General features: G+C 36.2%; 2 protein-coding genes across 2 annotated transcripts in view; one reads left to right on the top strand and one right to left on the bottom strand.

Moving 5' to 3' along the window:
- Positions 1–12,737, top strand: LTV1 (LTV1 ribosome biogenesis factor). Its single transcript, XM_071592864.1, has 9 exons — positions 1–131; positions 230–367; positions 477–653; positions 730–814; positions 894–1,065; positions 3,782–3,950; positions 8,312–8,632; positions 10,712–10,966; positions 12,586–12,737. The coding sequence occupies exons 1-9, from the start codon at positions 129–131 to the stop codon at positions 12,697–12,699; spliced, it is 1,434 nt and encodes a 477-aa protein (XP_071448965.1). The 5' UTR covers positions 1–128; the 3' UTR covers positions 12,700–12,737.
- LOC139694361 (long-chain fatty acid transport protein 1-like) overlaps positions 12,716–27,025 on the bottom strand; it is a 91,201-nt gene continuing 76,891 nt past the window's right edge. The window contains exons 5-11 of the mRNA XM_071592863.1: positions 24,997–25,189; positions 23,252–23,395; positions 20,896–21,033; positions 19,044–19,110; positions 15,438–15,528; positions 14,943–15,096; positions 12,716–13,337 (exon numbers count right to left, since the gene is read on the bottom strand). Of these exons, the coding sequence (XP_071448964.1) occupies positions 13,186–13,337; positions 14,943–15,096; positions 15,438–15,528; positions 19,044–19,110; positions 20,896–21,033; positions 23,252–23,395; positions 24,997–25,189 (939 nt within the window). The 3' untranslated portion in view covers positions 12,716–13,185. The remainder of the gene's footprint in view (positions 13,338–14,942; positions 15,097–15,437; positions 15,529–19,043; positions 19,111–20,895; positions 21,034–23,251; positions 23,396–24,996; positions 25,190–27,025) is intronic.

The following is a 27,025-nucleotide window of genomic DNA, read 5'->3' as shown; positions in this document are numbered from 1 at the left end:
TGTTTCCGAGTGTTTTTGGTCAATATCTCTCTTGACTGCGAATGCAAGCACGTTGTCAGCCAAGGTTTTTGGTGGTGTAAAACTTTTGGGGTGAAGCTAATTTTCCTTGGCAGTACTTATTCATAGAAATGGTAAGTATTTAATGACACCTTCAGAATGTATAATAATGCAACAGTATTTGATCAAAATATTGTTATTACCGTCAAAATTTGTGGGCTCAACTTTCTAGCCGAAGAAAAAGAAGTTCATTGACAAGAAAAATGCCATTACATTTCATTTGGTGCACCGCAGTCAGAAAGATCCACTTACTGCAGACGAGAGAGCACCAAAGCATGTACTAGTACCATTAGAATGTAAAACCAAAGAGGTATGTACTTCGTTTTGTAAACCATAAGTTCCATTTATATTGGAATTCAGCGTCATAAGTTTATATGAGGCCACGTCAAGACGTACTTGTAAATATTTGCTCATTACAGGCGGAAAAGAAAAGTACTCACGAAGAGCAGAGGAAATATGGAATATTTTTTGACGACGACTATAATTATTTGCAACATCTAAGGGATGCTAATGCAATATCTGTGGAATGGGAGCCTTGTGAAAGATTTAGGGTCAGTAAACAGGAACATGCGTCCAAAGAAACGGGCGAAAATAAGGTATTCATGTTTCCAATAAAAAATTCGGCTGACCTATAAAATTCTGGTGTCCTTATACCTTTTTAAATATTTTCAGCCGAAGGTTACCTTACCGTCGTCTGTTTTTGCTTCAAATGTGGAGGAGGATATCGGACTCTTGAACAAAGCAGCGCCCCATTCTGGTAGCTATTGAGGAAGATTTTACCTTGTTATGATCCTATTACAAATTAAGATGCTAATCATTAATAATCAACTTTATAGGTCCAAGGCTAGACTATGATCCTGATGTGGTGGCGGCAATGGATGACGATTTTGATTATGAAGACCCTGATAATGAGTTAGAGGACGACTTTATTGCTTTAGCAAATGCTGGGTCGTCAGAAAAAGGTTCAGACGAACGAGACACGGACGGTGAACTAGGGTCGGAAGATGGGTAAAAAACATTTTCCTTATCTATTTATAATGATTACAGAAAATATAAATAATAATGCTCTCTTCTTTTCTTAGCGTAATTGATGCTGTGTGTTAAGAAATCTCCTTCCAATGGCATAGCTAGAATTATCAATGTATAGAGATGTTGTGGCCACAATTGTCATTATTGATTTTACTCTTATTTAATTGTGTGTACTGAAAACCAAACGTTGTATTTAAGCCTTTCAGCTCTCTGATAGTTTAATAAAACAGTTAAGTGAATCAGGGAAATAAACCTTTGGCCATTGTAGCTTCTTGCATCATTCGATGGGGTAGCTGTCGATGTGGAATGAGAATAAATGTTATGCCTATGCTTATCAATCTTATATTAATTTAAATTAGCACTTTCAAGGAGTTATTCATTCAGCTATTGATTATTTGACAAAAGCTGACAGTGGTGAAAAAATGTTACAAATTTCAAGAACTTATGTATAAACCAAAATTACATTATCATTATCAGAAGCTTTTATAGACAAGGAAATGGGTTCTCCTTGGGCTGCACCATATCTCCTTTATTGGAAGCATTATTTAAGGATACCCTGCAGAATTAACTTTCCAATTTAATCTTCCCATTGCAAATATATTTTACTCCTGTCACAGTGTTGATGACATCATGTCTCTGGACTGGAACCAAAGACAAAAAGGTGTCTTCCATAGCCATGTTAAACTCCCTTCATCCTACAGACTCTTTGCTGCCAAAATTAGAATTATACTATTCAACTTAATTGTCTATCACCCTCTCAGATAGTCTGTTATATTCCATGTGACATAGGTTGGCCTCCTCCTTTTAAACTCATATTGCCTTCTAACAATCACTCAACACTGTAAAACAAATCTTATTCAATGGTTGATAATCTCTTTGATATGTTGCTGGGAAATTTACCCCTGATAAAACCCTGAAGAGGTGATGCCATTTATAGGTAACCTTGCCTAATATAAAATTACTAGACTCATACCTGTGGGCCCTTGAACATTTCCTACTATGACCCTGTAATGCTAGATTAATTACCTTTCAACTCAGAAAGCCCACAGGATAATATATACAATAGTGTTGTTTATGTTTTGTTGTGTAATTACTGTAATTGGGTATATATGGGACAATTTGGGATGGCTATCAATATGCAATGTAATGAGTGCTTCAAACTAGTGATGGGTCAGTTCGATGATTAGGTTCTTGGCTGTAATGGTTCTTAAAATTGAAACTGGTATAAATACTAAAACTCTGTCTTGAACCATTCTCTACAATAAGTTGGTTGTCACGCACTCAAATGTTGAATAAAAAATTGTAATTTAACATACAGTATCACAGATCTCACACAATATATTGAGATCAAAGAATTATACCATGTTTCCCTTTATGTATGTACCTATTATATTGTGTCACCACATTTAATCTATGATGTAGTATTACATATGTAATATATTATGTAGTAGATATGTGTTCCTCAGTTGTTCATGATTAGTTGAAAGCTATGAATTTCATTCAATAGTTGTATAAAAAAGAGGAATAAGAATACTGCTCCGACTTAAGTTTTAATTATATAGGTAATTGGCTTCTCATGATGTGAAGTAATGTGAGTACTGATATGTGTATTCTAATGGATTAACGTTTTGTGCGTGAAATGATTTGCAGCTCCAGTAGGTTGTCTATGTTGGACTCATTCTATATATCAAAGTTTGAAAAATTCTATGCTCACTCATTTCTATATATCAAAGTTTGAAAAATTGAAATGGCTTTTCTCCCAAATTTTTATGCGCACACAACAACATGAAACAATTTTGTATGTTTCTTAATTAGAAACTACTTTTTATCTCTATATCTGCTGTCAAATGAACAGTGATAAAAACATGTGGTAAACAAAATTATCTGATTTTAAGAAACATTAATTTTCACATATTCATGCATTCATAAATTTTATACAATCATCTTTCAATTTTGAAAAGAAGTCATAGTTAGTATTTCAAATTTTGCGGAAGTATGGAACTTCATTTTAACCACATGTATAATGTCTTATTACTAGTAAGGTGATAGTGTCTTGGAAGGTGATTGAGCCTTTGTTTAATATTGCTACTGTCAATAGCTCAATAAGTCCCAAAATGCCTCTTATAGTTTTCTTTACATATCCATTCACTGAAACTATATTTTGCGGCCAAGAACCAAACTGCTTGCACCACAACCAAAAACAAGTTGAACCAGCCTATCACTACTGCTAATACAAGCTAAATAATTTTTTGATAAACATTTTATTTAAACCAGCCATCATCATTGATTTTATGTTTAATGCCTTAAAAGCAATTGCAAAAGGTCTTGATTTTTAGGACAATTTGAAACTCCTCCAAACAACATTCCTGGAATGTTATTCTTCAATAGTTTAATCCGTTTTAAGCATTCACCTCTATGAGTACTACTTGTTCCTTCCTCACACTTTCACAGCTAACCTCATAATCCTCAATATGACTCCTGTTACTTGCCTCCCCTCATCTTCTGCGCATCTAGTGAGGGTTACCCCCTTATCTGAGACTGCTTTAGCCTAGGCTCCCCACCTCCTCGTTCCTCCTCCACCCAATCTCCTCTCCTTTGTCACCTCATGACTATTACATAATATTGCTGAATATGAAAAGAAAAAGGAAATAAAAGAAAAGTTTCTTTCATAACTTGACCACCTTATCGTTTAAAGGTTTGAGAATGCTTCATGGGATGAAGAACTGGATGAAGTGGGAAGCCTGCGTGGCCCATGTCCATTTGCAGAAGAGGAGACAAGGTCCCGATTCACAGAATATTCCATGTCCAGTTCTGTGATCAGGAGAAATGACCAACTAACATTACTGGATTCACGTTTTGAAAAGGTATGGGTGAATTTTATTTCTGTAATTTGTTTAATGTGTTCCTTTAATGGCCTCTGAAATTCTGCTTGGAGCATCCATTTGGGAATTCACCATGAATAAAATAGTCCGATGAGATGATCAAAGGACAGAACCAACTATTGTGTTCATGGTATGGTGAATTTGAGCCCTCAGCACGTTGCACTTGGGTATACAATGTTGCCAGTCTAGATGTCTCATTGGAATCGATATTGTTACTAGAGCTCAACTTCTTGTTGCTACCAATTCTATAATGTGTATAGAGTGAACTTATGCAGTCGGTAGTACATTAAGATATTTCCTATGTGGTGAAACACTACGAACAAGTTCTCATGCCTATTCCTCCAATATGAACCTGCAAAAACATGGGTAAAACATGGTTCATTGTACTCATTGTGTCCTCTTACAACCTGCTCGATGACTGTTTTATTTTATTTTATTGCACAACACAACATACATACATACATGTATTGCACATACACGGGCAATTACCCATTAAAATTTAAGAATATATATATAAAAAGAAAAAGAAATTTCTTCACAATTACAAATTGTATCTCAAACATCGCTTAAACTGCATAGCATTCATAGCAAAGAAATCAATTTCAGGAGGAAGTTCATTTCCTTCCCTCAGAATTCTAGCTATTGGGCTGTGGTACATATAGTTGCGTCTATAAAATTCTCTGTGAAATAATAACTTGCTTCTGGTAGCATAAGAAGGCGTTTGCAAAGAGACTAATTCCAAAAGTTCTGGACTGGACACGCTATTATTCAACAATTTGTGTTAATAACAAACAAGAATGATGATTATGTTGTGCTATGATCAATATGTGGTTTCACTGCAAAAGCTCTTAGATCAAAACTCATGAATGGATTTGCAGGAGTAAAGATTATACTTTGGAACATGGCAGTGGTCATTTTGACAGTGATGTGTTATAAAATGGTGTGAAAAGTAATATTCCATTTCAGAACCTAAGAAACAGTTACTGCGTCTGATCTTCTTTAACTGAATGTGAATGACAAAGATTATAGGGCAAAGAGAAAATGCTGTATTTTCCCATCGATAACACGTGCATTATCTATACAAAAATGTTCAGATGATCGAAAAAATGACGATGCACATTATGTAATGAAAATTTAAAAAATCCAAACATTGACAGACCTATGTACGCAATTATTTATAGGAGAGTCTTGCAAAAATAAATTAGTCTGAAAGCATGCCTTTCTAATCACATTCTATTTTATACAGATCTGCTACTGTTACAGTTATTTATTCTGATAAATCCATTAGAAAAAGAAGAAACATGTAATTTATATAATTCATTTATTATAATACGTACTACTTATTTATTCTAATACATAGGGCTTCATGTATACGTTGAGTACATCGTATTATACACACATATGTATAAATATAGGAAAGGTAGATCACTCGAATCCAAGAAATTCATCAACCAAATCACAATTAAATTAATTAAGTGCATTTATTATCTCTTCAGGCAAATCACCGAGTTCACTCTCTGAAGTTAACTCTTCCTCATCTTCTAGCACTGGCATTGAAATATTGCCTAGAGCTTTTTCAAATCCAATTTTTACACAAGTCACTCTGACACCCTGCCAACTTTCCAGGATCCACCTGCTTATTTCTTCATAAGACACTCTTCTAATCCTTCTCGATTCTGTAGTCTTTCATACCAGACGTCATCCACTTTTCCCAACTGCAACGCAACTTTGTAACTTTTAAATTTAAGGGATTTATTAATACATGAATCCTGGCAGCCTTGCGATTTCATTTTTACTTTGCGAAATTGATGACTTCTAACTTAAGCATTGCTGTACATGATTTTCTTCTCCATGGGTAATGTTCTTGAGAAAATGCTAAATTACAGAAGTTTAACTCAATTCAGGTTTGAAACAATCGCCATGTAGGCGGCTCTTTCATAGAACTTGGAGAGTATATAGAACAGCTGAGCGCCAATATTAAAAATGCAAAGTAAAGCAAACAAAGCAAGAAAATTCTATTTCGTTAATTCTCCTATTTTTTTTTTATATGATTTGCTGAAAGTTAATTTATATGGCAAATAAAAGGGCGCACAAACCCAAGTCTCCTTTCGACATACAAATCATAGCAAAAAAGCAGTAAGGTGGCATATTGTGTTGGCTTGTAAATATTGTTTATTTTTTATCCTTCTGTTGTTTGCAATTAATTTCAATCACTTGGCTCTAATCCTCTGTATACTTACGGTAGTTATAGTCTCAGGCAGTTATGATCCCATGATTTCATTGGTTATTACAATCTATTAGTATATGGATGTAGACATATTTTTACGCACAATATATAAATACACACACAGGTGCACTGATCTATACATATTCTAGATAACTATGAAGCCCTGAGCATGCGGTATCTATAAAAATTCGTGATAACTACTAAGTTCTGGGTGCACGATGTACATAAGGTGTGCGTTACCGATGGGAAATTGCTTTAATCGAATTTCAGATTTTGCTCTGGAACTGAAAGACATCCCTGAAATAAGTTTTAAATTGAAACCTTGGAAATACAGGGTTCGTCCGGAAAATAAGTGTACTGATTTTTTCCCGCCGCTCCAGGCGCGCCCAGCACCGCTCTGACGGGCTGCGATTGGAGGGGGGTATGTTGGCAAGCGACGCTGAAAAAGGCAGTCGGCTCTGAGCTGTGGTGTAGTGAGGAGCTCTGTTAACGCGAACCTCCACGCTCGACCCACGTCACGGAACGCGATGCCGAAGTTTTTGGAGCAGCGTTATTCCATAAAATTTGCGGTAAAGCTTGGGAAATCGTCTACCGAAACTGTCGGTATGATTAACCAGGCTTACGGGGAGTCAGCCATGTCCGGAAACATGATCTTTCGGTGGCACAAGATGTTCGTGGAGGGCAGAGAAGAGGTCGACGACGAACCACGGCCTGGACGCCCATCAACGACACTCACCGACGAAAATGTGCGAAAAGTTCGCGATGTACTGAACTCTGATCGTCGTCTTAGTGTTCGGATGATAGCAGAGCAGTGTAATGTGCCAAAAACAATAGTGCACGAGATTATTAGGGAGCAATTACAGATGCGAAAAATTTGTGCAAAGTTGGTGCCGAAAGTGCTCAGTGATGATCAAAGACTCAATCGTTTGGAAATCGCAACACAACTTGCGGATAACTGCAAAAATGATCCACATTTTTTAGAGAACGTTGTTTCGGGTGACGAGACGTGGATCTTTGAGTACGACCCGGAGTCGAAGAGACAAAGTGCGGAGTGGCACACCCCATCATCACCCCGTCAAAAGAAAGCTCGCATGAGCAAATCTCGGATCAAGGCGATGCTCATTGTCTTTTTTGACAAAAGGGGAGTCGTCCACTACGAATTTGTACCTTAACGACAAACTGTAAATGCTGCATTTTACGTCCAAGTGCTCGACAGGCTTCGAAAACGAGTCGCCCGCGTCCGGCCAGCGATCAAAAACATCTGGCGGCTGCATCACGACAATGCGCCGTCTCACACCGCGCTTGCCGTGTCGGACTTCTTGGCCAAGCACGGCGTGGCAACGCTGCCGCACCCGCCCTATAGCCCGGACTTGGCACCACCGGACTTCTTTCTGTTCCCGAAGATAAAGAGGAGTTTGAAAGGAACGCGATACGGGACTTTGGACGCCGTCAAAGAGGCCGTGACGACGTGTCTTCGAGAGGTTCCCGATGATGCCTTCGCGGGAGCGTTCCAGGAATGGGAACGCCGCTGGAACAAGTGTATCGACTCACAAGGGTCCTATTTTGAGGAATATTAGCTTAAGATATATAAAAGTGTAATAAATTTTTTTTCCTGAGCTCAGTACACTTATTTTCCAACGAACCCTGTATATAAATGCCACACTCCAAAAGAGAGATACCTTTGCCATATTCATTTTGACTAGTCTTAAATTCTTGTACCCAGTAATGGAATCAAATGTGAAGGTAGCATTTGCTTTAGGTTGATTTTGATTCCCCTTGCTTAGTCATTATCTTGTGTTAAGGCCTGCTCTACTAGTCTCTTTCTGGTTACTCCAATTTCAAAAATGAAATAAAGTTGAAAATGTTTCCAAATCCTTCTAGTTCTTGTATTTTTTAGCTTAAGATGACATTTCCCTGTTTTAAAGATTGATTTGGATTTCAGAGGAAAAATTTTGTCTCGTAGATTCTTTGTAGATTTTCAGTTTCAAAACAAATTAACATGGTAATTTTTGTTTCACTAAGTTTTGCTTGTATGGCGACTTAATTCAGGTGGTCCTTTTACTGGGAATTGCTATCACTCTAGTTTTATTAATTCTAGCTTTGTCTTTGCCTGTAGATGTTTGAATCATATGATGACACTGAGATTGGTGCTCTAGAAACAGAGGAAATTGAAGGAGATATGCCAATGGGTAATGGCATCCTCATGCAGTGTGCTGATGAATTTGAAAAGGAACGAAGCACAAAAGTTGCTTTAGAGGAGGCTCGTCAGGCAGCCCATGGGGATGATGAAGATTTGCCAGAGGAAGGTGAAGAAGATATCGAAGAAACCATTGAAATAGATGTTTCTACAAAAGATGATGAGAAATGGGACTGTGAATCAATTCTTTCCACCTATTCAAATATCTACAACCATCCAAAACTTATTCAGGATAACTTTGTAAGTTTTTAACATATCAGAAATATTTTTTGGGCTAATTTTTGTATAGTTAGTAGTAACTGATTAATATTTCTGCCTTTTAACCATCAGAGATTTTAATTTGAGAAAAAGTGACGTTTTGATCAACAAAATTTTAATATTTTCTCTTCAGTGGCAAATGGAATAATACTACCTTGATCAAAAAGTTCCCGGAATAACCACCGTGTGGCGCTCCCATCGTTCCGATTTGAGTTCTGTTTTTTTTGTTAAATTGGTACATCTGTTGTTGATATTCCCTTTAAATATTAGTGTCATAACTTGACATTTGCAAAAGTTACGGTCGGTTTTCGGTATGTCCATCAGTGCTTCCTGCGATTTTTCCATTACTTCCTCTCGGCTGCTAAAACGCGTTCCCCGTAATGGTTTTTTAACTCGATTGAACAGAAAGAAGTCACAGGGAGCCAAATCAGGTGAATTCGGTGGCTGTTGGATGGTATTTGTTGCATTTTTCGTCAAAAAATTACTAATAATGATAGCACTGTGCGACGGTGCGTTATCATGGTGCAAAATCCACGAGTTTTCTGCCCACATTTCTGGTCTCTTTCGGCGAATTGCTTCACGCAAACGTCTCATAACGCCCAAATAATACTCTTTGTTTACTGTCTGGCCTTCTGGCAAAAATTCATGATGCACTACACCGTTGTAATCCATGAAAACCGTCAGCATTGCCTTCTTTTTTGACTGAAAACGACGTGGTTTTTTTGGTCTCGGCTCATTTGGTGAACGCCATTCACTTGCCTGATGTCTGGATTGCGTGTCGTACTCATAAACCCACGTCTCGTCTCCAGTAATGATCCTTTTGATGAATGTGGGATCGGATTCAGCCTCGCAAATCATGTCTTTTGCGACGTCAACACGGTCTCTTTTTTGCATGAAATTGAGGTCTTTTGGCACCAACTTTGCTGCTACACGACGGAAACCCAAATCATTAACCACAATGTCTTGGGCGGATCCATAGGCAATGAATGTTCAAGTCCTCCGCTATTTCTCTGATGGTTAATTTGCGGTTATTGACCAACATTTCTTTTACTTTATCAATTTTTTCACCGACTTTCGATGTCGATGGTCTGCCACTGCGTTCATCATCTTCGATTGACTCACGACCACTTCTGAACCGCTCGTGCCACTGGTAAACGACCGTTTTTTTAGAGAATCGTTGCCGAAACACTTTTCCAACATTTCCAACGTCCGTGCGCCACTAAATCCGTTTTTTACGCAAAATTTAATACAAGTTCGTTGTTGCAAATTTAAATCCATTTCTGAAATTGTAAAAAATCGCCAACACACACAGAGATAGATGTACTCTTGGCTACGTAACTTTTGCAAATGTCAAGTTATGACACTAAGATTTAAAGGGAATATCAACAACAGATGTACCAATTTAACAAAAAAAACAGAACTCAAATCGGAACGATGGGAGCGCCAAACGGTGGTTATTCCGGGAACTTTTTGATCAAGGTAGTATATGCAATGTATGGGTCTTACAATTTTCTGATAAATGTGATAATGATGTACAAATTTATTGATTTTCAATAGCTTACTGTGATGGCAACTAAATGGGACATTTCTTTCTGCAAATCATTGATATTAAAGAAAACATTTTTTATATCTTTATACTCTGCTGTCAATTAAATTGATTTTTGCTGTGCATTGTAGTGTTAGCTTTAATTTTATCATCAAAGAGTAAATTATATACTGTGCTAAAAATAATGCCTAAAATTCTTAAGTGAATGAATTCTGACCCATGAAATTGAAGGGTGTGACAAAATAGCATGTTGCAGTAAAACCTCATTTCTAAATTTAAGGGTTTGAAATAAATAAACTAATATGATTCCCAGTGAAATTGCATTGAATTTTTGAGCTTCCTACCATATGATGATTTCATCTTTGCCAGAATTGCATACTTTTTTCATTTAGATGTGTGTCATATGTTTTCACCATTGGGTCATTTGATATATCTTATTTTTGTGGGCCGATGTTTCTTAAGGTTTTATTTGTCATTATTTTAATTGATTGTTAATTTGTGAAATTTTAACTCAGGCAACTAAAACTGCAATCAAGATATCAGGAAAAACTGGTGTGCCATTAGGTGTGCTTCGAAGTGATCGCAACAGTGGCCTCACTTCAAAAGGCCTTGCAGCACTGGATAGAGCATATGAAAATGAGAAGAGGAATGGTGATGATGAAACAATGTCTGTCGCAACCTCAGCCATGTCAAGATTGTCTTTTCGGCCCAAGGAGGAAACACCGGAGGAGAAAAAACTTCGCAAACAGGCCATCAAAAATTATAGAAAGGTACTCGAATTTGTTTATTGGATATAATTTTTTTTTGGTTTATGGCTGTACAAATTAGCTTTAACACATCAACCACATCGTGTTGTGATGAAGAGGAAGGAACAAATGACTCTGCGATATGGTCAATATCTCTCCAAGATGGAAGATATAGACAAAAAAATAGGGGTGACCAAAAGCTTTTAGGAACAATATATTTGAGAGGAAAATACTTCAGTGAATTTAAAGTTATCGCATTCAGTATGGGTATAGATATGCACCCTATAGAATTGTTCACCATTTCTTAAAACTTTTCCTTTTAATTAGTGTTAGATGCATCTTGATAAGGTTGCAAGAAATGCCATCTACTCAAAATTAATCATTCTTTCACAAGTTTTATTTTTTGCCCTTGCCAGTGTGACTCTGTACTTACAGTTTGAACGTGCACCTCTCTTGCGATGCCTTTTAATATTGCAAAATATAATTCAATAAAAAATCTCATAATTAGTGACTACTCTTCAAAATTCTAAGTACAAAAACCTGAAATTTTTCTGTTGGATAATTATACCTTACCTTTCAAGGGTAATGTTATTTTTGAGGAAGATGTATAAGTTAGAAGAGGAGGGACAGAAAAAAATTATGTAATCTCAAGCATGCAAATAATGGGGAATATGAAATGTGTGTTTTCAGAAAATTGTCATTTCTACAATAAATTGTGGATTCTTAATGATGAGGATAATTTTGAAATAACTATAATAACTTAGTTGGAAATGAAGACTAGATCATGATTGGTTAGAACAAGTAGGGAAGGTACTACTTAAACCAAGGCTGTTCAAACCTAAGATTCCAAGCACTAGCAATAAAATTATAATTACTACCATTGGTTTAAGGTAGGTTTTGAATGGGTGCAGGCTATACAGTGGTACATCCACACATTTGAAAGAGACTCCATTCTCGGGATGTCACCGTGTAGGTTATTTTTCTAACAACAGGACGATATTATCCTGGTCTCATCAAATTTGACAAGACCAGGATAATATTCAAAGAAAGAAGATATTATCCTAGGCTTATCAGAGAATCGATCGAGATACTAAAAGAAAAAGATAACTTTAACAGAGAAGATGGCTACCGCCTATCAGGAGCCTGGAAAAGGATTTGGCGGGAAACCCCCGACCAATCACAGAGCAGGGAGAGAGAGGCGAAACATATATAAACGCGACCAAAACACGTCCCGGCACTTCGACCTGAAGACGCCCGGTGAAACACGGGCGAAACTGTTGTCAGAAAAACAACCTACGCGGTGACATCCCGAGAATGGAGAGTCTTTCATCTGAACGCCGCGAAAATCTACGATCCCATATCCACACATTTCTTGGACTCTCCCAACAGAACATGACTTGTCATCGCACGAACTAGAATGAACTCATCTTCAATTCTGCATACTTCCTTCCTCCCTTCTTTGCACCTAGTATGCCTAATGCAGCAATAGCATTGAGCTTTAACCTTTTGAAAACTGTTTGGAGTAGTATTTCAAATATTCAAAAATCAATCCATACATGCTGTATGGTTTTTATTTCTAAGAATGTGTAAAATACTTTGCAAAACCAAAGGATCTGATTGATTTTTTCACTTTCTCTATTAAGGAGAGAAGAATGGAGCGGAAAGCAAACACACTTGCATTCAAGGAAGAGAAGATAAAGCAGGAGAAGATTCTTCTAAATAACAGGCAGAATATTTACAATGTTAAAATAATATAAAACATGTATTTGTTTTAATTAAAATATCGTTTTTCATATTCCATTGGTTTTATTAAAAAAATGGTCTACAAAAATAACCTCTCACTGTCTGGTCCAAACACACTCACACACACGCAAGCATTCCCATTATCACACATTTCTGTTATTATTTTTTTATATTAAATTAGTACTGATCTTATCAATCAGCATCAAGGTTGGTTCACTGGAAGTGATGGATTAGGTAGGTATTTTTTCTTGAAAATTTTCTATGGTAACAGTTATTCATAATTTTTAAGTTTACCTCTCCCTTAAAGAATCATAAGAGCTAAAGATACCCTGGCAAGAATTTCGGTCACTTTGGTGATCAATATAGTTTCTGAAACACTTCTATTCTGCTGCTCACCTTATTCTAGAAGATGTTCTTGCTTCACTAGTGTGGCAGGTGAACTTCTTAACCATTCTAGCTAAATATTTCACAAGATTTTTCAACTTAAATATAGGCCAGTCTCATAATTTTACTTTTCCAGATAATATGTCATCATATATCTGCTCTGTAAGTGGAACAAACTGCTCCTTGCTGTAGATGAATAATTTATCTTTTACAAGCCTTGGGTTGTATCCATCTATCTGCAGGTCCTTTTTCTTGAGCTTGTAAGTCCCTGCAATTACAAATGACAAATTAAGATTGGTATCAGAGGATAATATTTGAAAAATTATGACACATTTTTAATTGCTGTGCAACAATAAGTTCTTGTACTTCATAGCATTTAATATGGCAAAATGTCTGTTAAATTTTATCTCAACCTTCATATGTAGCAAACATTTATAGAATTTAGTAGTTTTTATTATTTTAGCATAAGAGAGGCTTTATTGGTATCACTTAACTTGTCTAAGCTTGATACATAAATTCTTTGCAACTTGGATTCATGTCTGCAGGTTTTAAGGTGCAGAAAAATGATTTTGCAGTATACATCAATGTTTCATATTTTAAGTAAGCACACACACTTAAAATTGGCTGATGAATGTTCTAATATGTCCTACAACATTTAAATGAAAATGAAATAATCTTTTAAAATGATTCAATTTGGATTTGAAGGAAAAGAATTATTTGGAAAGAGGTTTTAGTAAATATAATTTTTTCAACTTAGCTTACTTGAATTAATTCTTGAAACAACGAAAAATTATATTTGCTGGTATTTATTCAGTATGATAAATTAAATATTACAGAGTCTGTCCCAAAAGTAAGAGCGAATGGGGGAAAAATATTCATTGCAGATCAAAGTATAAATTACTTAAATTCTTCAAATTCAGACACGTCGTCACAGTCTTATGATGTTATCCAGAATTCCAAAATGGTTGCCTTTTAAGCTCCTTTATATTCTTGAGAACAAAAATAAGTCTGGTAGCACCTCATCACGGCTGTAGGATAGCTGGGTTGAAATCCAAGAGATTACACGAGCAACTTTCCGACAGCACCTTGGGGACCATCTCGACGCACACCTTTCTTATGGCTTAACCTACTATAAGAATGTGATGAACTGTGGCTTTTGGAATATTTCACTCTACTGTTAACATTCTGACCCTAAGGCACTGATTAAAATTGAGCATCTCTTACTTTTTGAATATTTTCCTCGTAGTGTGTTGTTGATTGATAGGCAGAGCATTCCTTATTGCTAACCTCTTATCTCTCAGAACATCTTCTGCCAGCAGAAAACCATTCCTTGGAACATTCTCTACGACTACGCACATCTCCAAACTCGATTTTCCTAGCTTAATACAAAATTTTATCTTGCATCATTCATGGAACGTGGCATCGTGAATTTGTAATCACCCTCAAACAAGGGTTCAGTCTAGCAGCAATCTGCACTCTGTAATATCCCACAGACAAGGGTGACTTTCCCAAGGCCTCACATCACAAATCACTCCAGCCATCGACATTGGCAGGAAACAATCATTTTACTTATTTTTGGGATAGATCCTGTAAGTTCAATTTATATTCATCTGCAGCTGATGCATTAAATGAATAAAAACCCACCAGCAAAACAAAAATAGGCTCAATGTAATTCAATTGGCATGCCTATAGATTACTCCACTGATGGTCATCAGAACATTTGTTCTAAGTGTAGATTCATATGGAAATCAATTTGCACCGAGAAAAATTGAAATGCATGAATGCAAGATTTCACCATATTTCATCAATGTAAATCAGTATGTACTGTGAATAACCATTCGAAAAATAAATATTTGAGGGAAAAAAAGAGGACCTGTCATGGGCAGCTCTCTAAGGACTCTTAGAAAGAGGGGCCGTGCATATCCAGGGAGAGACTTTTTCACTCCTTCTGCTAGCTTCTCTCGGTCAAGGGTACCATCTTCATCCATTATGGCTGCCATACCTGCCCTTCCTTCTGTATCAGGGACCTGAGAATACATGAAAATTGATGTTTTTTCTCATGCACCATTGTAAAAATGACACCTGAAACAATACTGATCCTTTCATATAATGAACTATATAGGGTCTAAAGTGAAGTTTGTGATGAATTTGTATTCTCTGTATATTAGTATTAAGTAGTATAGAATTTGAACTCTTAGTAAATAACTAGGCAGACATGCATATGTCTCTTCCTTGGTTAAAGAGTGTTTTCCATCAAATGAATTAAACTTCTGGGTATGTTTTTGCAAAAAAATCTATATACCGTAAGAAAAATTCATGAATTTTATTACTTTATGTATCTTTAAGTGTAAAGATTTATCTTACACACCTCCACCCCATAAACAACTGCATCTTTCAAGCCAACAATGTTACTGATGACAGCTTCAACTTCTGATGTAGCTACATTTTCTCCTTTCCACCTGAAAAAATAAGTTCAGCATGAAATAATTAAAATTAATGCATGGTAAGATACTTTAAATTTTATTATTCAAATGCCAACCTAGCCTACAAAATATGCACAGGCCATGTTTCAAGAACAGATATATCTCTTATGCATATATATTATTCTATCTATTTCTATTCTGCCCCAGATTTTGGATGAACTGGCTTGAGTGACACAAAATTTTTTCAAACGAAATTGCATCTGCTAGCTCAAGGAATATCTGGTTGCCATCCTTAAAAAAAATCATTGAAGCTATTGACTTCTAATTAGACAACCCACTTTGGGCTGTGCTTGGTCGCAGGACTTGCAGATGAACATGGGATTATGACATCAACAACACCATTGCATACATAATTGAAGTAGTATGACCCTAAATGCTGTAATTTTCTGTCTTTAGAAGCTATGTAATCTGCCTCTACTTCCTTTATACAACCAATCATAGAGACTCTGCCCACTTTCAACTATCAAAACCACTTAAAACATGACAGTTTGCTAGCAGTATGAAATCTTCACAAAAGAGGATAGTAAACTAAAGAGTTTGCAATGCTAAATATCTTTATTGATTTCGAGGTAAACTGTAAATTCATGGGTCACAAGACCATTAAATGGCTTCGAATATCATTTTAGACAAACATATTAAAATTAATCTGTGGTAAAAAATGAAACATCCTACGATGGTTGTCTAATACCATTCACAGAATGGATGCTATTAATTCTAACAAAATGGGATCAAAGTGACGACATTTTATTCTGTAAATCATATGATTTTTTAGACACTAAAGCGTATTAAAGCAAAGTAATGACCTAACTCCCATTAGGGGGGAGAGGGGATAGTTCATCATAAAATCGAACAGGTAGTAACTCATGCAACAATTTAAGAGTGCAAAAATCATTTGCCTTGACCGAGATTCAAACCCGGACCCCTCAATGTCCAGTCGAGTGCTTTAGCCAGTTAAGCTATTGAACTCTGAAACTCCTAAACTCTGAAATTTTGGGGGCTTTGAAGGAACAAGATGTGACGAAATACCGTACATACAATGTCACAGGCATTCGTAATTGTGCGCTATGTGCCACAGTCCACAAGGTTAAAACCAACTTTTAAACACTTTATATTATATTTTGTTGTTGGCTGTTTATATTATATTATAATTGGCAGATGACTCCGTTAAAAATTACTGTTGCAGCATCTCCCGCAGTTTCTTTGGAATTTGTCAAGGTAGTAACTGGTTGTATCCTATTGTGATGTTTCATCAGAGGATAGAACTATTTAAAGAAAACAGTCCTTCATTCAGATAATATATCAAAGAAGCAAAACATCAGCCACCCAGAAAGAAAATCTCTCTCCCTCCCCCCCAGCCGGGTGGGCAAGGAAGATTCCATCTTTATTATTTTGTATTCATGAAAAAATAAAATGAACGTACGTACAGTCATGAAGCAATGAAAATGGGATAGCTGAGACCGTAAACTTGATTGGCACTAGGTTGAAGAGGGGGTGGGGAAATAAAACAAAGTTACAAGTAAGGAGTCGGATGGAGAACACACACTAGGTCACTTGGGAGTGTTTAAGAAACAGTGACCCGCGTATACCTGAATCACCCACTGAAAAGGCAAATTAAATAATAAAAATTAAAACAAACTGACAACCACTCGATCACTAGGGTGTGTTAAGGATTAACAGCACTATTGTAAATCGCATTAACACTCACACTCAGGGTTTACAAGGATCCCTCCAATGTCAGTGACCCACCAATCACACAGATGAAAACCAAATTATAAAACAAATGTAACAAAACAACAGATTTACATAAACAAGCAATCACTCTGGTGGGTTAGACCTGAGTGAATTGCATTTAAACACACACTCAGGGTTTACAAGGATCCCTTCTATATCAGTGACCTGCCAATCACACAGATGAATACAAAATAATAACACAGATGTACGCACGCCGTGCCTTCAACCTAGTGCCAATCAAGTTTACGGTCTCGGCTATCCCATTTTTATTCAAGATTCCATCCTATTCAATAAACTCCCCCTTCCTCTATGCTCACCCAATCAATAATTGGTAGGATTGATTGATGTTCATTGGTTCCTAAAAGATATGTATGGAACACACCACAGTGCTAGCAAATATTCCAGACAGACAAATACAAATGCAATTGGAGTTTGAATACAAATGAGAGTCACAATTAAAAAAAGACAGGATCAGTAGCAGCATACTAAAGGATAAAATTATTAACTAATAGGGAGAGACATTAATTCATCCACAGTATAAAATGTATGTTCGCACAGGAACTGATAAAGTTTGGATTTAAATGACAATAAAATTTCTATTTCCCTTAGTTTTCTAGGCAATGCTTTCAGGAGGACACTAAATGTTGTTTACATTCCCTAGATTCCAATACTTTTTCCACAATCATCTACGACCCCTCATCTAACATGACACCACGTGTTGAGTGGGAGCTATGCGCTTAGCTGAAAATCAAACTTCTCCAAACGCCTATGTTTAATACTAAAACTAAATCTTAGAGGAATCAAATATGTGTCCATTAATTTTTTCAATTACAACTGTGGAGAAGTGAGCTGGTGCATTGTCATGGTGGAAAAGGGCATTTTTGTGGGTCAATTGTGGATTTTTACTTGCACTTGGGTTTTTCAACAGTCTAATAATGATGCATAGTATGCACCTGATATAGTGTGACCCTCTTCCTCATTGTCAATGAATATTCCTTATGGATCCCCAAAAACAGTCATCATAACCCCCCTGGCGGAAGGGATGGTCTTCACCTTCTTGGTGCCAACTTCACCTGGCAACTCATTGCTAGGCATGTAGTGGTGTATTCATGTTTCATTCATAGTGACTAAACAATACCTTAAGTCCTGAAGAGTTTGTGGAAACAGCTGACTTTTCATAGACTAAACAAACTACTATGGCACTGTCAAACTACCTTACTTTTGCTATTTTAAACATGAAATCAAGAACCCTAAGGCCATAAGAGGCTTAAAAATGTACATAATACACACCACATTTTTCATACTTTATATGATTTTATATCACCAGGCTCCCCTGAAAATATGAACATTCTGGCTTCAAGAGAGCTAAGCTACAAACTACATACGTTTTATCCACTGGATCTATTACTCTAGTTCCATTGTCCCCGGTAGCAATGCTGAGAGATTTGAGAGAGAGAGAGGGCAGCCTGGCCCAGGTAGCACTTACAGTCTAGTGCAGTGTTTGGGGAGGCTGGGTAAATTTCCTCAAATGGGACATAATGTAAAATGCTGAGGAGGAGAGAAGGATTAGAGAGGGAGATCAACTTCAGGGATCACCCCAGACAGCATGTGCCGTGAGCAATGCCTGGAAAAAAATCTTCCTCAAAATAAAATTTTAGATTAAAATGTCTCAAATCAAGAAAATGCAAATTATTTCCCACATGAAATTGTACCAAGTTTTTGGAAATTAGAAAAATGAAATAATTCCTAAATCTACTTGCCTGAATGTGTCTCCAGTTCTATCTTTGAAGTAAAAATATCCAAACTCATCCATCACTAAGATGTCACCTAAGAAGAAAACAATGATTCAGAAATCGAGCAATAAAAGGTACATCAAATTAGTTTTTTTATTTCTCTAATATACCCATAGTTTTTAGTTAACTCTCTTTCAAAAAAGAAACTTTTAATCCTAAAGGGTGATATCAAATTTCATCATCCCATTAGCTACTACCTACAGGCATACTTCATTTTCACTTAAAAAGTCTGCTGAACCAGGGTTAGGTTCATTGAAAGTGATGTTCCGTAAAATACCATTAAAAAGATCATTTAGAATTTACTCCCACTATAAAGTAAAATTAGACTGGATGCTGATGGCCAATAATTGTCAAGTGGGGAGAGACAAGGAGTGGGAGGAAGAGAAGGTAAGGATTACAAAGGGAAATGATAACTGATAGGGCTTGATCACTTCTGGTCATTCCATTGGCAAGGGGTACCTGCAGGACCAGCTTAGATGTAGGTGGCACTTTGTGGTACCAATTGACAATGGATTCTCCACTGAGTGACTGAGCCCTGTGAGTTACCATTTATCTTAGTGATCACCCCCTTTCCCTCATCCTACTCCTTATCTCTGCTGACAATTGGTCAGTAATGAGTAAATGACCATTGACCCATATACATAATCTTAGTCACCTTTTGCTATTAATTAAGGCTCTTTTCATGCATGTACAATAAAATGATTGAAACAATTCTTGAAAATTGCCACATAGTAATGTGGAATTTAATATGCATATTTCAATGCCTCTCAGAACATCACTAACAGTTTATCATTAACATATTCAATCTAGTAAACTGTAAATGCATGTTTGGTTTGCTAGCCAAAGAAATTTCAACCATCCATTCCCAAGCAAATTTTTACATTTTGGCTTGTTTTGTGCCTGAGACATTGGGTATGATATATGGTGTGGATGAAATAGACAAGACTGTGGAATGTTTTATGTCTCAATATGAAATACGGTCATATCAATGTTAAAAATGCCATCATTTTTATGCAATTATTTGTCAAGGTCTGACAGTTTACTGACATTAAAATGAGAATTGAAAACATCATCTGCCTTTCATGGATGAAATCACAGAGACATGTAAAATGTTGTCATAAGGAATGATTTCAAGAGAAATCTTAAAACTACCCTCCTCAGTCCATTCCATGGCTAGCTTCCCAACATAAAATTACCAGGATCACGTTCAAGTAAAATCTTTATTACAACTTCTTCAGCATGGAAAATAGGTACAACATATCACCAGAGACAATGGATAACAATCACCTGCAATAATATTTTACTGAACTCAGTCAATATTTGACAAACTTAGGAAGTTTGAACTTCCTAATTGATTGCTGATAAATATTGGTTCACTGTTTTGAATTTGAGAAACATTGTTGAAGGTCAAGATAATATATAGGCAAGATAATTAGAAATTTTTGACTTTTCATGTCACTAACATATTAGCAAGATTTTAAGAAAATAGTTGAAATAGTTCCATAAAAACCAACAAAATTATTTTGTTAAATATTATTCTGAATGTTCAAGCCCCCTTAAGTTGCTAAGATTTTTAATATTTTCTATCCCTGTCATTTTTATTGGGCTGAACTGAATACTGGTACTATGCACAGAAACCTATCCATATCATCACATTAATTAAAATCCCTTCATTTTTATTTTAAATTTAATGCACACAAAAATAATAATTATTTGTCCCACTTGCTTGTTGATTGGAAAACCTAAATTAAATTTGAATGAATATAGAAAGAAGTGGAATAGCATACTACACATTAAATTCTTGGGATATTCTACTCACCTGAGTTGAAAGCTGAATCACCTTTGGTAAATACATCGTGTATAATCTTCTTTTCTGATGCTTTTTTGTCTGCATAACCATGAAAGGAGTTTATTGCATTCTTATTGTTTATTTTAGCAACTGAGATCCCAGGTTCACCTTATAAATGGAAGGGAGAATAAATATCGATGAACATAGCTTTGATGAATTGTAATAGTAATTACTAAATCTAAAAGCAATATATAATATATGTAACATTAATGTATTAATTAAACGTACAATTTAACTCTTAAAAATATTGTAGAGATCACACTCGCATTACTTGGGCATTAAGCTAAAATAATATGTACCTTCGAACAGAAAACACTGAGGAAACTGCCATACAACTGGCTAATAATTTATTTGACAGCTCCTAGAAATATCTCAAAAATTCCAATTTGAGAAGATGAGATCCTCTTATCATTGAGTACCTAACAAAACTCACTCGGCAAACATACTTATTTGTAAAAATTCGGACTTGGCTTGAAATAGTAGTCCTCCTCCATCTGTCCTGGTCATGGGGTAGCCATTTGAGACCAAACGAAGAGTGAGCTCAGCCTAGTTCCTCTGTCAGTAGCCCAATGTAGTCCAGTCCAGGTTTACCCCTTATATTGGTTTCTTCCACTGCACCATACAGGATTGTGCTAAGAAGCCCTTCATGTCTGATGAGTCCAATTCAGAATTTCTCCTCTTCTTTAGCAGATTCAAAAGACAACTCTTTCCTATTCTCAGGACCATCAACCTCATTTGTGACTCTGGCTACCCAAGGATTTTTTAACCTGCTCTGGTAATACCAAATTTTTGACTGACTCTAGCCTTCTTCACTCCTTCACCCAAAGTCCAGGTGTCATCATTGTACAACACCACCTCTATACGAACATTCTCACTAGATTTTTCCGCAGCTCCAATTGGATTCTACTAGAAGAAGTGTGCAGCTTCTTCTTTTGAAGGCTGACTTGGCTAATTTGATGCAATTCATTGGGTATTTTTTGCTAGTTCCATCAGATGTAATTCTGCTTCCAAGGTAAATTACCTCATTGTATTCTCCAATCATTCCATTGCCAATGCAAAGTCAGCCTTTTAGAGTGCCCGGTGGCCACAAGTAAGTTCATCTTGGTCTTGTTTACCAATAATTTGTCCATCACTTCCCTCTCATTCTTTCACACCCAATTTTTATATCATTAGTGAACCTCCACGTATCTGCCCTTTTGCCCTGTACTCTTACTTTACCTCAACACTGAAGTCTATACCTTACCTCCATTCCAGTCCTCTTTGAATGTAACCATTAAACAAGACTATACAGAGGGAACAGTCTTGTTTAACTCCTGGTCTGATGTCTGCTTACACCTAATTCTCTCCAAATGTGATCACTACCTTTTTCCCTTTATACAAACTCCATATCACATATTGCCCTTTTGTTTTACGCCTGCCTCCTTCAGTACTTGGAACAACATTGGCAAACCAATTTTATCAAAAACCCCTTTGAGGGCTACATCAATTATGTAGGCTTCTATACCTTTTCTCTGTCATTTTTCTAGTACCAGCCTTCAGGATACAATGGCTACACTCATTCCTACATCTTTCCTAAACCCAAAATTGTCTTCAGGCTGTATAAGCTCCACTCTTGCTTCTACTCTTAGTAGTATTATGGTCACAAGGTTTTTGATTCATGAGGGATGAAGCTCAAAGTTTGATATTGGTATCATTTTTGGACGAAACCTTTATTGGCATGTGAACAATATTATACATCTTGAAATCATTGGGTACACCATCAATCTCATGAATATTGCACCTTAGGTTGAACAATGTGTCCATTCCTCCCACTCCTGCTACTTTGATGAGTTCAGTAGCCACATTATTGATTCCTGGAATGTTACCATCCTTCCATTGCTTCAGTGCATGGTCAAACTCATCTCTCATTATTCTATCCCCAATACCTTTGGCTTACATCACTTTATGAGCTATCACATCCCTTATGAATAACCTCCACTTGACTGCTTCTCAGTGTATTCTTTTCATTTTGCCACCACTATATTAAATAAACATTAATAAAACTGAAATCATACATATGCAGGGTGCGGCGAAATAACTTTCTTTTTTCAAAAGCAAACCCCCTTTAAAAAGGAAGTTATGTTGCCACACCCTGTGTATGTATGTGTGTGTGTAAGGCAAGTCTTACTTCAAGAAGGCTTCGGAGAAGGCCGAAAGCCTTCAAAAAATCAACAATGTGAGTATTCTCTATGTGTTCTGTGTTACCTGTTTTATTTTGTGTTCTATTGTGCCATTATATATATTATCATATCATATATATCATACATATTTAAAACCAGAAACTCACCAGGTTCACACCTTATGCAAAGACCATCTTTCCCTCTTATTGGTTCACCAGTTTCTTCATCCACACGTATTAAAGCCATTGGATACACTTTCCGGGCATATCTAGGCACAAAGCCCACAGCTCCAATCGTGCCATCAATGTTAACTGAAGGGTGAAAGAAACATTTAACTACAAAACTCTTTGCTACTCCACTATTTACCCTAAAAAACTTATTTGTTAATACTTAATTTAAATTCTATCACAATATTAAATTGGAAAGTAAATGGGATATTCAAAGAAGATTATTCATGAATTTTCTATTTGCATAATTTATTGTACAAAAATTTAATTTTACGTTATACTGTTATCTCATTTTGTAATGTATATGTGGTACAAGTTTCATTGACTTGGCTCCAGGATTTCATCAGCTGCAGATATTGTCGAAACAGTCAGATTGACACATTCAGTATACTGACAACAATAATGAAGGGAACACTCAATGTGATGAGTTCATTTGTGTCTCTTTTCCCAATGATTCTGCATTAAAACTTTGCCTTTGCGTGTTTCAATCGTCTACCAATGCCAATGTAATACAGGAGGCTTATGGAGAGCCTGTTCTTCAATAGAACACAGCTATAAGAAGAGTTCAAATGTTTAAAGAGGGAAGACAATCAATTTCAAATGAAGGTGGACTGGTAGCTTCAGTCACTGCTTTCATGGATGTAACCATTCACATTGCCACTACCATTGTGACAGAAGATGTGTATGATATCACATATCACTATTAGAAACACTGAAAATTTCATTGGGTGCCACCCAATTATTGGTAACAGAAATATTGCACATGAGACATGCTTGTTTACAGTTGGTTCCAAAATAACCACTGTAAAATTAAAATTACCTTGTGAAGATCAATGTGAAATGTGTTCCTCATTCTCCCTAGAGTCCACACCTTGTCTCATGTGAATTTTTCCTGTTCCCAAACATGAAAAAATACCTTTTTGGAGATAACAACTGATCGTAGCACTTTTCCACATGATAAAATTTATTTATGATTGGGTTTCGATGTATTACATCATCATCAGGTCCTGATCATACATCGAATCCCGGTCGTAAATAAATTTTATCAAATGGAAAAGTGCTACGATTAGATATTCATTACGTTCGACTTCCACCACATCACACCTGAAGCTACTCAATTTGACCTTTTTGGATAGTGTTTTGCATCATCAGAAGCAGGCATAAGTGAACTGAACATATATCAGAATGTAACAGCTGCTGCTGATGCAATATTGGATTCAAATCAATGAACATGTACCACATAGACATTACAGCTAATAATAAAAAAAAGTTAAATGGGTGAAAACTAAACTAAAAAAGTGATCAAAGGTAACCATATACTTATTCTGTAATAGAGTCACTCCAAATGAAATTACTTTCCAAAGTTGGATTATCATAGATTAGAACTCCTATGATAGGATTTATATAACATATGTGAATTTTTTAAGTAAATCTAAGTTTTATCAGGAGATGGATGCTATAAAATATATTGTCTATTCAAGTTTTCATTTGAAATATTTCAAAATTTTCTTTTCGTTGAAAGAATACTCAGTATGAAAATTAGCTGTAGTGTTGGAATGGCTAAATAATTAAGAAAAAAGTTTTTCTCAAGACAAAATATAGTTGATTAACCCAAAATGTGGTGTCTGAGAGGTCAAAAATAGTTCAACATTAATCTACTCTTTAATATTGCTTAAAACACTTACTAATGTTTGAGTTTCCTTCTGTTGCACCATAAAGTTCACCAATTTGTTTAATTCTGAATCGTTCAACAAATTTTATCCAAATCTGAGGTCTTAAGCCATTACCAAACATAGTTCTTACAGTATGTTCATGCTCCTCTGGTTTCTCTGGCACAGATAACAAATACCGGCAAATTTCTCCAATGTACTGAGCCACCTACAAATAAAAATAAATAACATATAAAAACATGCCTTCAAGAAGTTTATTTTAAATGCCATGTTGAAGAATAAAGTAATGCGCCTCACACACAGCATATAGGAGGTATCCATGAGAAGACTGAAAATATTTTTTTCTGTCGATTTTCCCAAAGAATTTCATGCCCTGGAAAGTATTTCAAGGGGGTAAAATATCAAAGAAATCAACCCAAGGATTAATTTTGATAGGAGTTGATTTGAAAGGCTGCTTTTGATGGGAGCCTTGCACTGAGCCCTACTGCATAGGTATGCAACATTAAAGGGTAGCAAAGTCAGTTTCTCTGTGTCACCTGTGTTTTCTCATAAAGCTCTCATTTCCAGAAAATTGCATTTATTGAATTTTAGGATGGGTTTTCAAGGGGTCTCACCCATGATTTGAACCCGGGACCCTGGGCAGTAGCAGCAAAATCTACAAACCTGCAAAAATTTTTCCCAGTTTTATACTGTATTTAGTTCAGGCTGAATCTTTATATGAATAATATTATTATCTATTTAACTGATTTACTACTTCCTCATCTCTTTTGTTCCCTGGATAAACATCTTATATTTCAAAGTAAAATCTTCAGTAAATATCTTAGTTGATTATAATTTTGCTGTTTTCTAATTTTAAAATAAAAAATATGACTTTTCTGTTTATTCTCTATCACTAATTTAGGCTACATAGGATAATCATAATCATATGAGGGTCATCCGGAAAGTAGTACCCGTTCGTGCCGCATGAAGTGCTGACGACGCGAGTAGCCGCTGGACGAGGTCAGATAGCTTCAGTGGCTTGTCTGCCTTCTCTGAGCCAAGTTGCGTGACGCTAGCATTGCCTGTGTTGTTTCTGTGATTGTTTACAATGTTTAAAAAAATTGAGAACGCCGCCAGTTGTGAAGTGAGGGCAGTGATTAAATTCCTCAATGCAAGAAACGTTCGCCCATGTGATATTCATCGCCAATTAAAGGAGGTGTATGGAGACAATGTAATGGACGAGTCGTCTGTTCGGCGGTGGTGTCGCAACTTCAACATGGGGAGGGGGAACACACATGACGATGAGCGTTCGGGGAGACCGTCTGTCATTACAGACCAACTGGTGAGCTCAGTTGACGAATTCGTGAGGAACGATCGGCGCGTCACAATTGATGACATCTGTGAGCATTTTCCCAATGTTTCTCGAACAATTGTTCATGAAATTGTTAAACACCATCTGCATTATGCAAAAATTTGTGCAAGATGGGTCCCTCGCGTATCTCAATGAGCTGGCGGCGAAGGACTATGCAGCAGGAATACAGAAACTTGTCACACGTTATGACAAATGCCTTAATTTGCTTGGAGATTATGTTGAGAAGTAGTTTAAAGTATCCTCTTTCAAATAAAATTTTTTATGTTTGTTAATATTTACTTTTGTGTCTTTATTTCACGAACGGGTACTACTTTCCGGATGACCCTCGTATATAGCCAACATTTTTCAGATTGAACAAAGTTTATCCAAATGATATGAAATCATTCAATATGAAATTTTAAAAATGGTGATAATTTTGCACGGAGACTCACAACTAAAAAGACTCACTGTCAAATAATAAAAGTGGAAAAATCAAAACTAGGAAATATGTGGCACTAAATTAGGATTTTAACCTTGCAGTTCTGCCATAAGTGTTATGATTAAAGCTTGAAATCTACAAAAATCATCATCCTATATTACTGAATATCAGAGGGGTTTTGCCCTGCCCTGAGAATGTGATAGTAGGAAGAATGTAATGCTCGACTATATGTTGGCAACTTGATTTCCTCATTAAATCTAATCTTCAAGACAGAA

The sequence above is a fragment of the Hetaerina americana genome, unplaced genomic scaffold (assembly GCF_022747635.1).
Source record: "Hetaerina americana unplaced genomic scaffold, ioHetAmer1.1.p SCAF_5, whole genome shotgun sequence".
In the NCBI taxonomy this organism is placed as follows: Eukaryota; Metazoa; Arthropoda; class Insecta; order Odonata; family Calopterygidae; genus Hetaerina; species Hetaerina americana.
Note: the sequence above shows the minus strand (reverse complement) of the source record. Positions and strands in the feature narration are given on the sequence as shown.

Coding starts and splice junctions, on each gene's coding strand:
- LTV1 (XM_071592864.1), top strand. Junction 368..476: donor TAGAATGTAAAACCAAAGAG/GTATGTACTTCG, acceptor TGCTCATTACAG/GCGGAAAAGAAAAGTACTCA. Junction 815..893: donor CAAAGCAGCGCCCCATTCTG/GTAGCTATTGAG, acceptor TCAACTTTATAG/GTCCAAGGCTAGACTATGAT.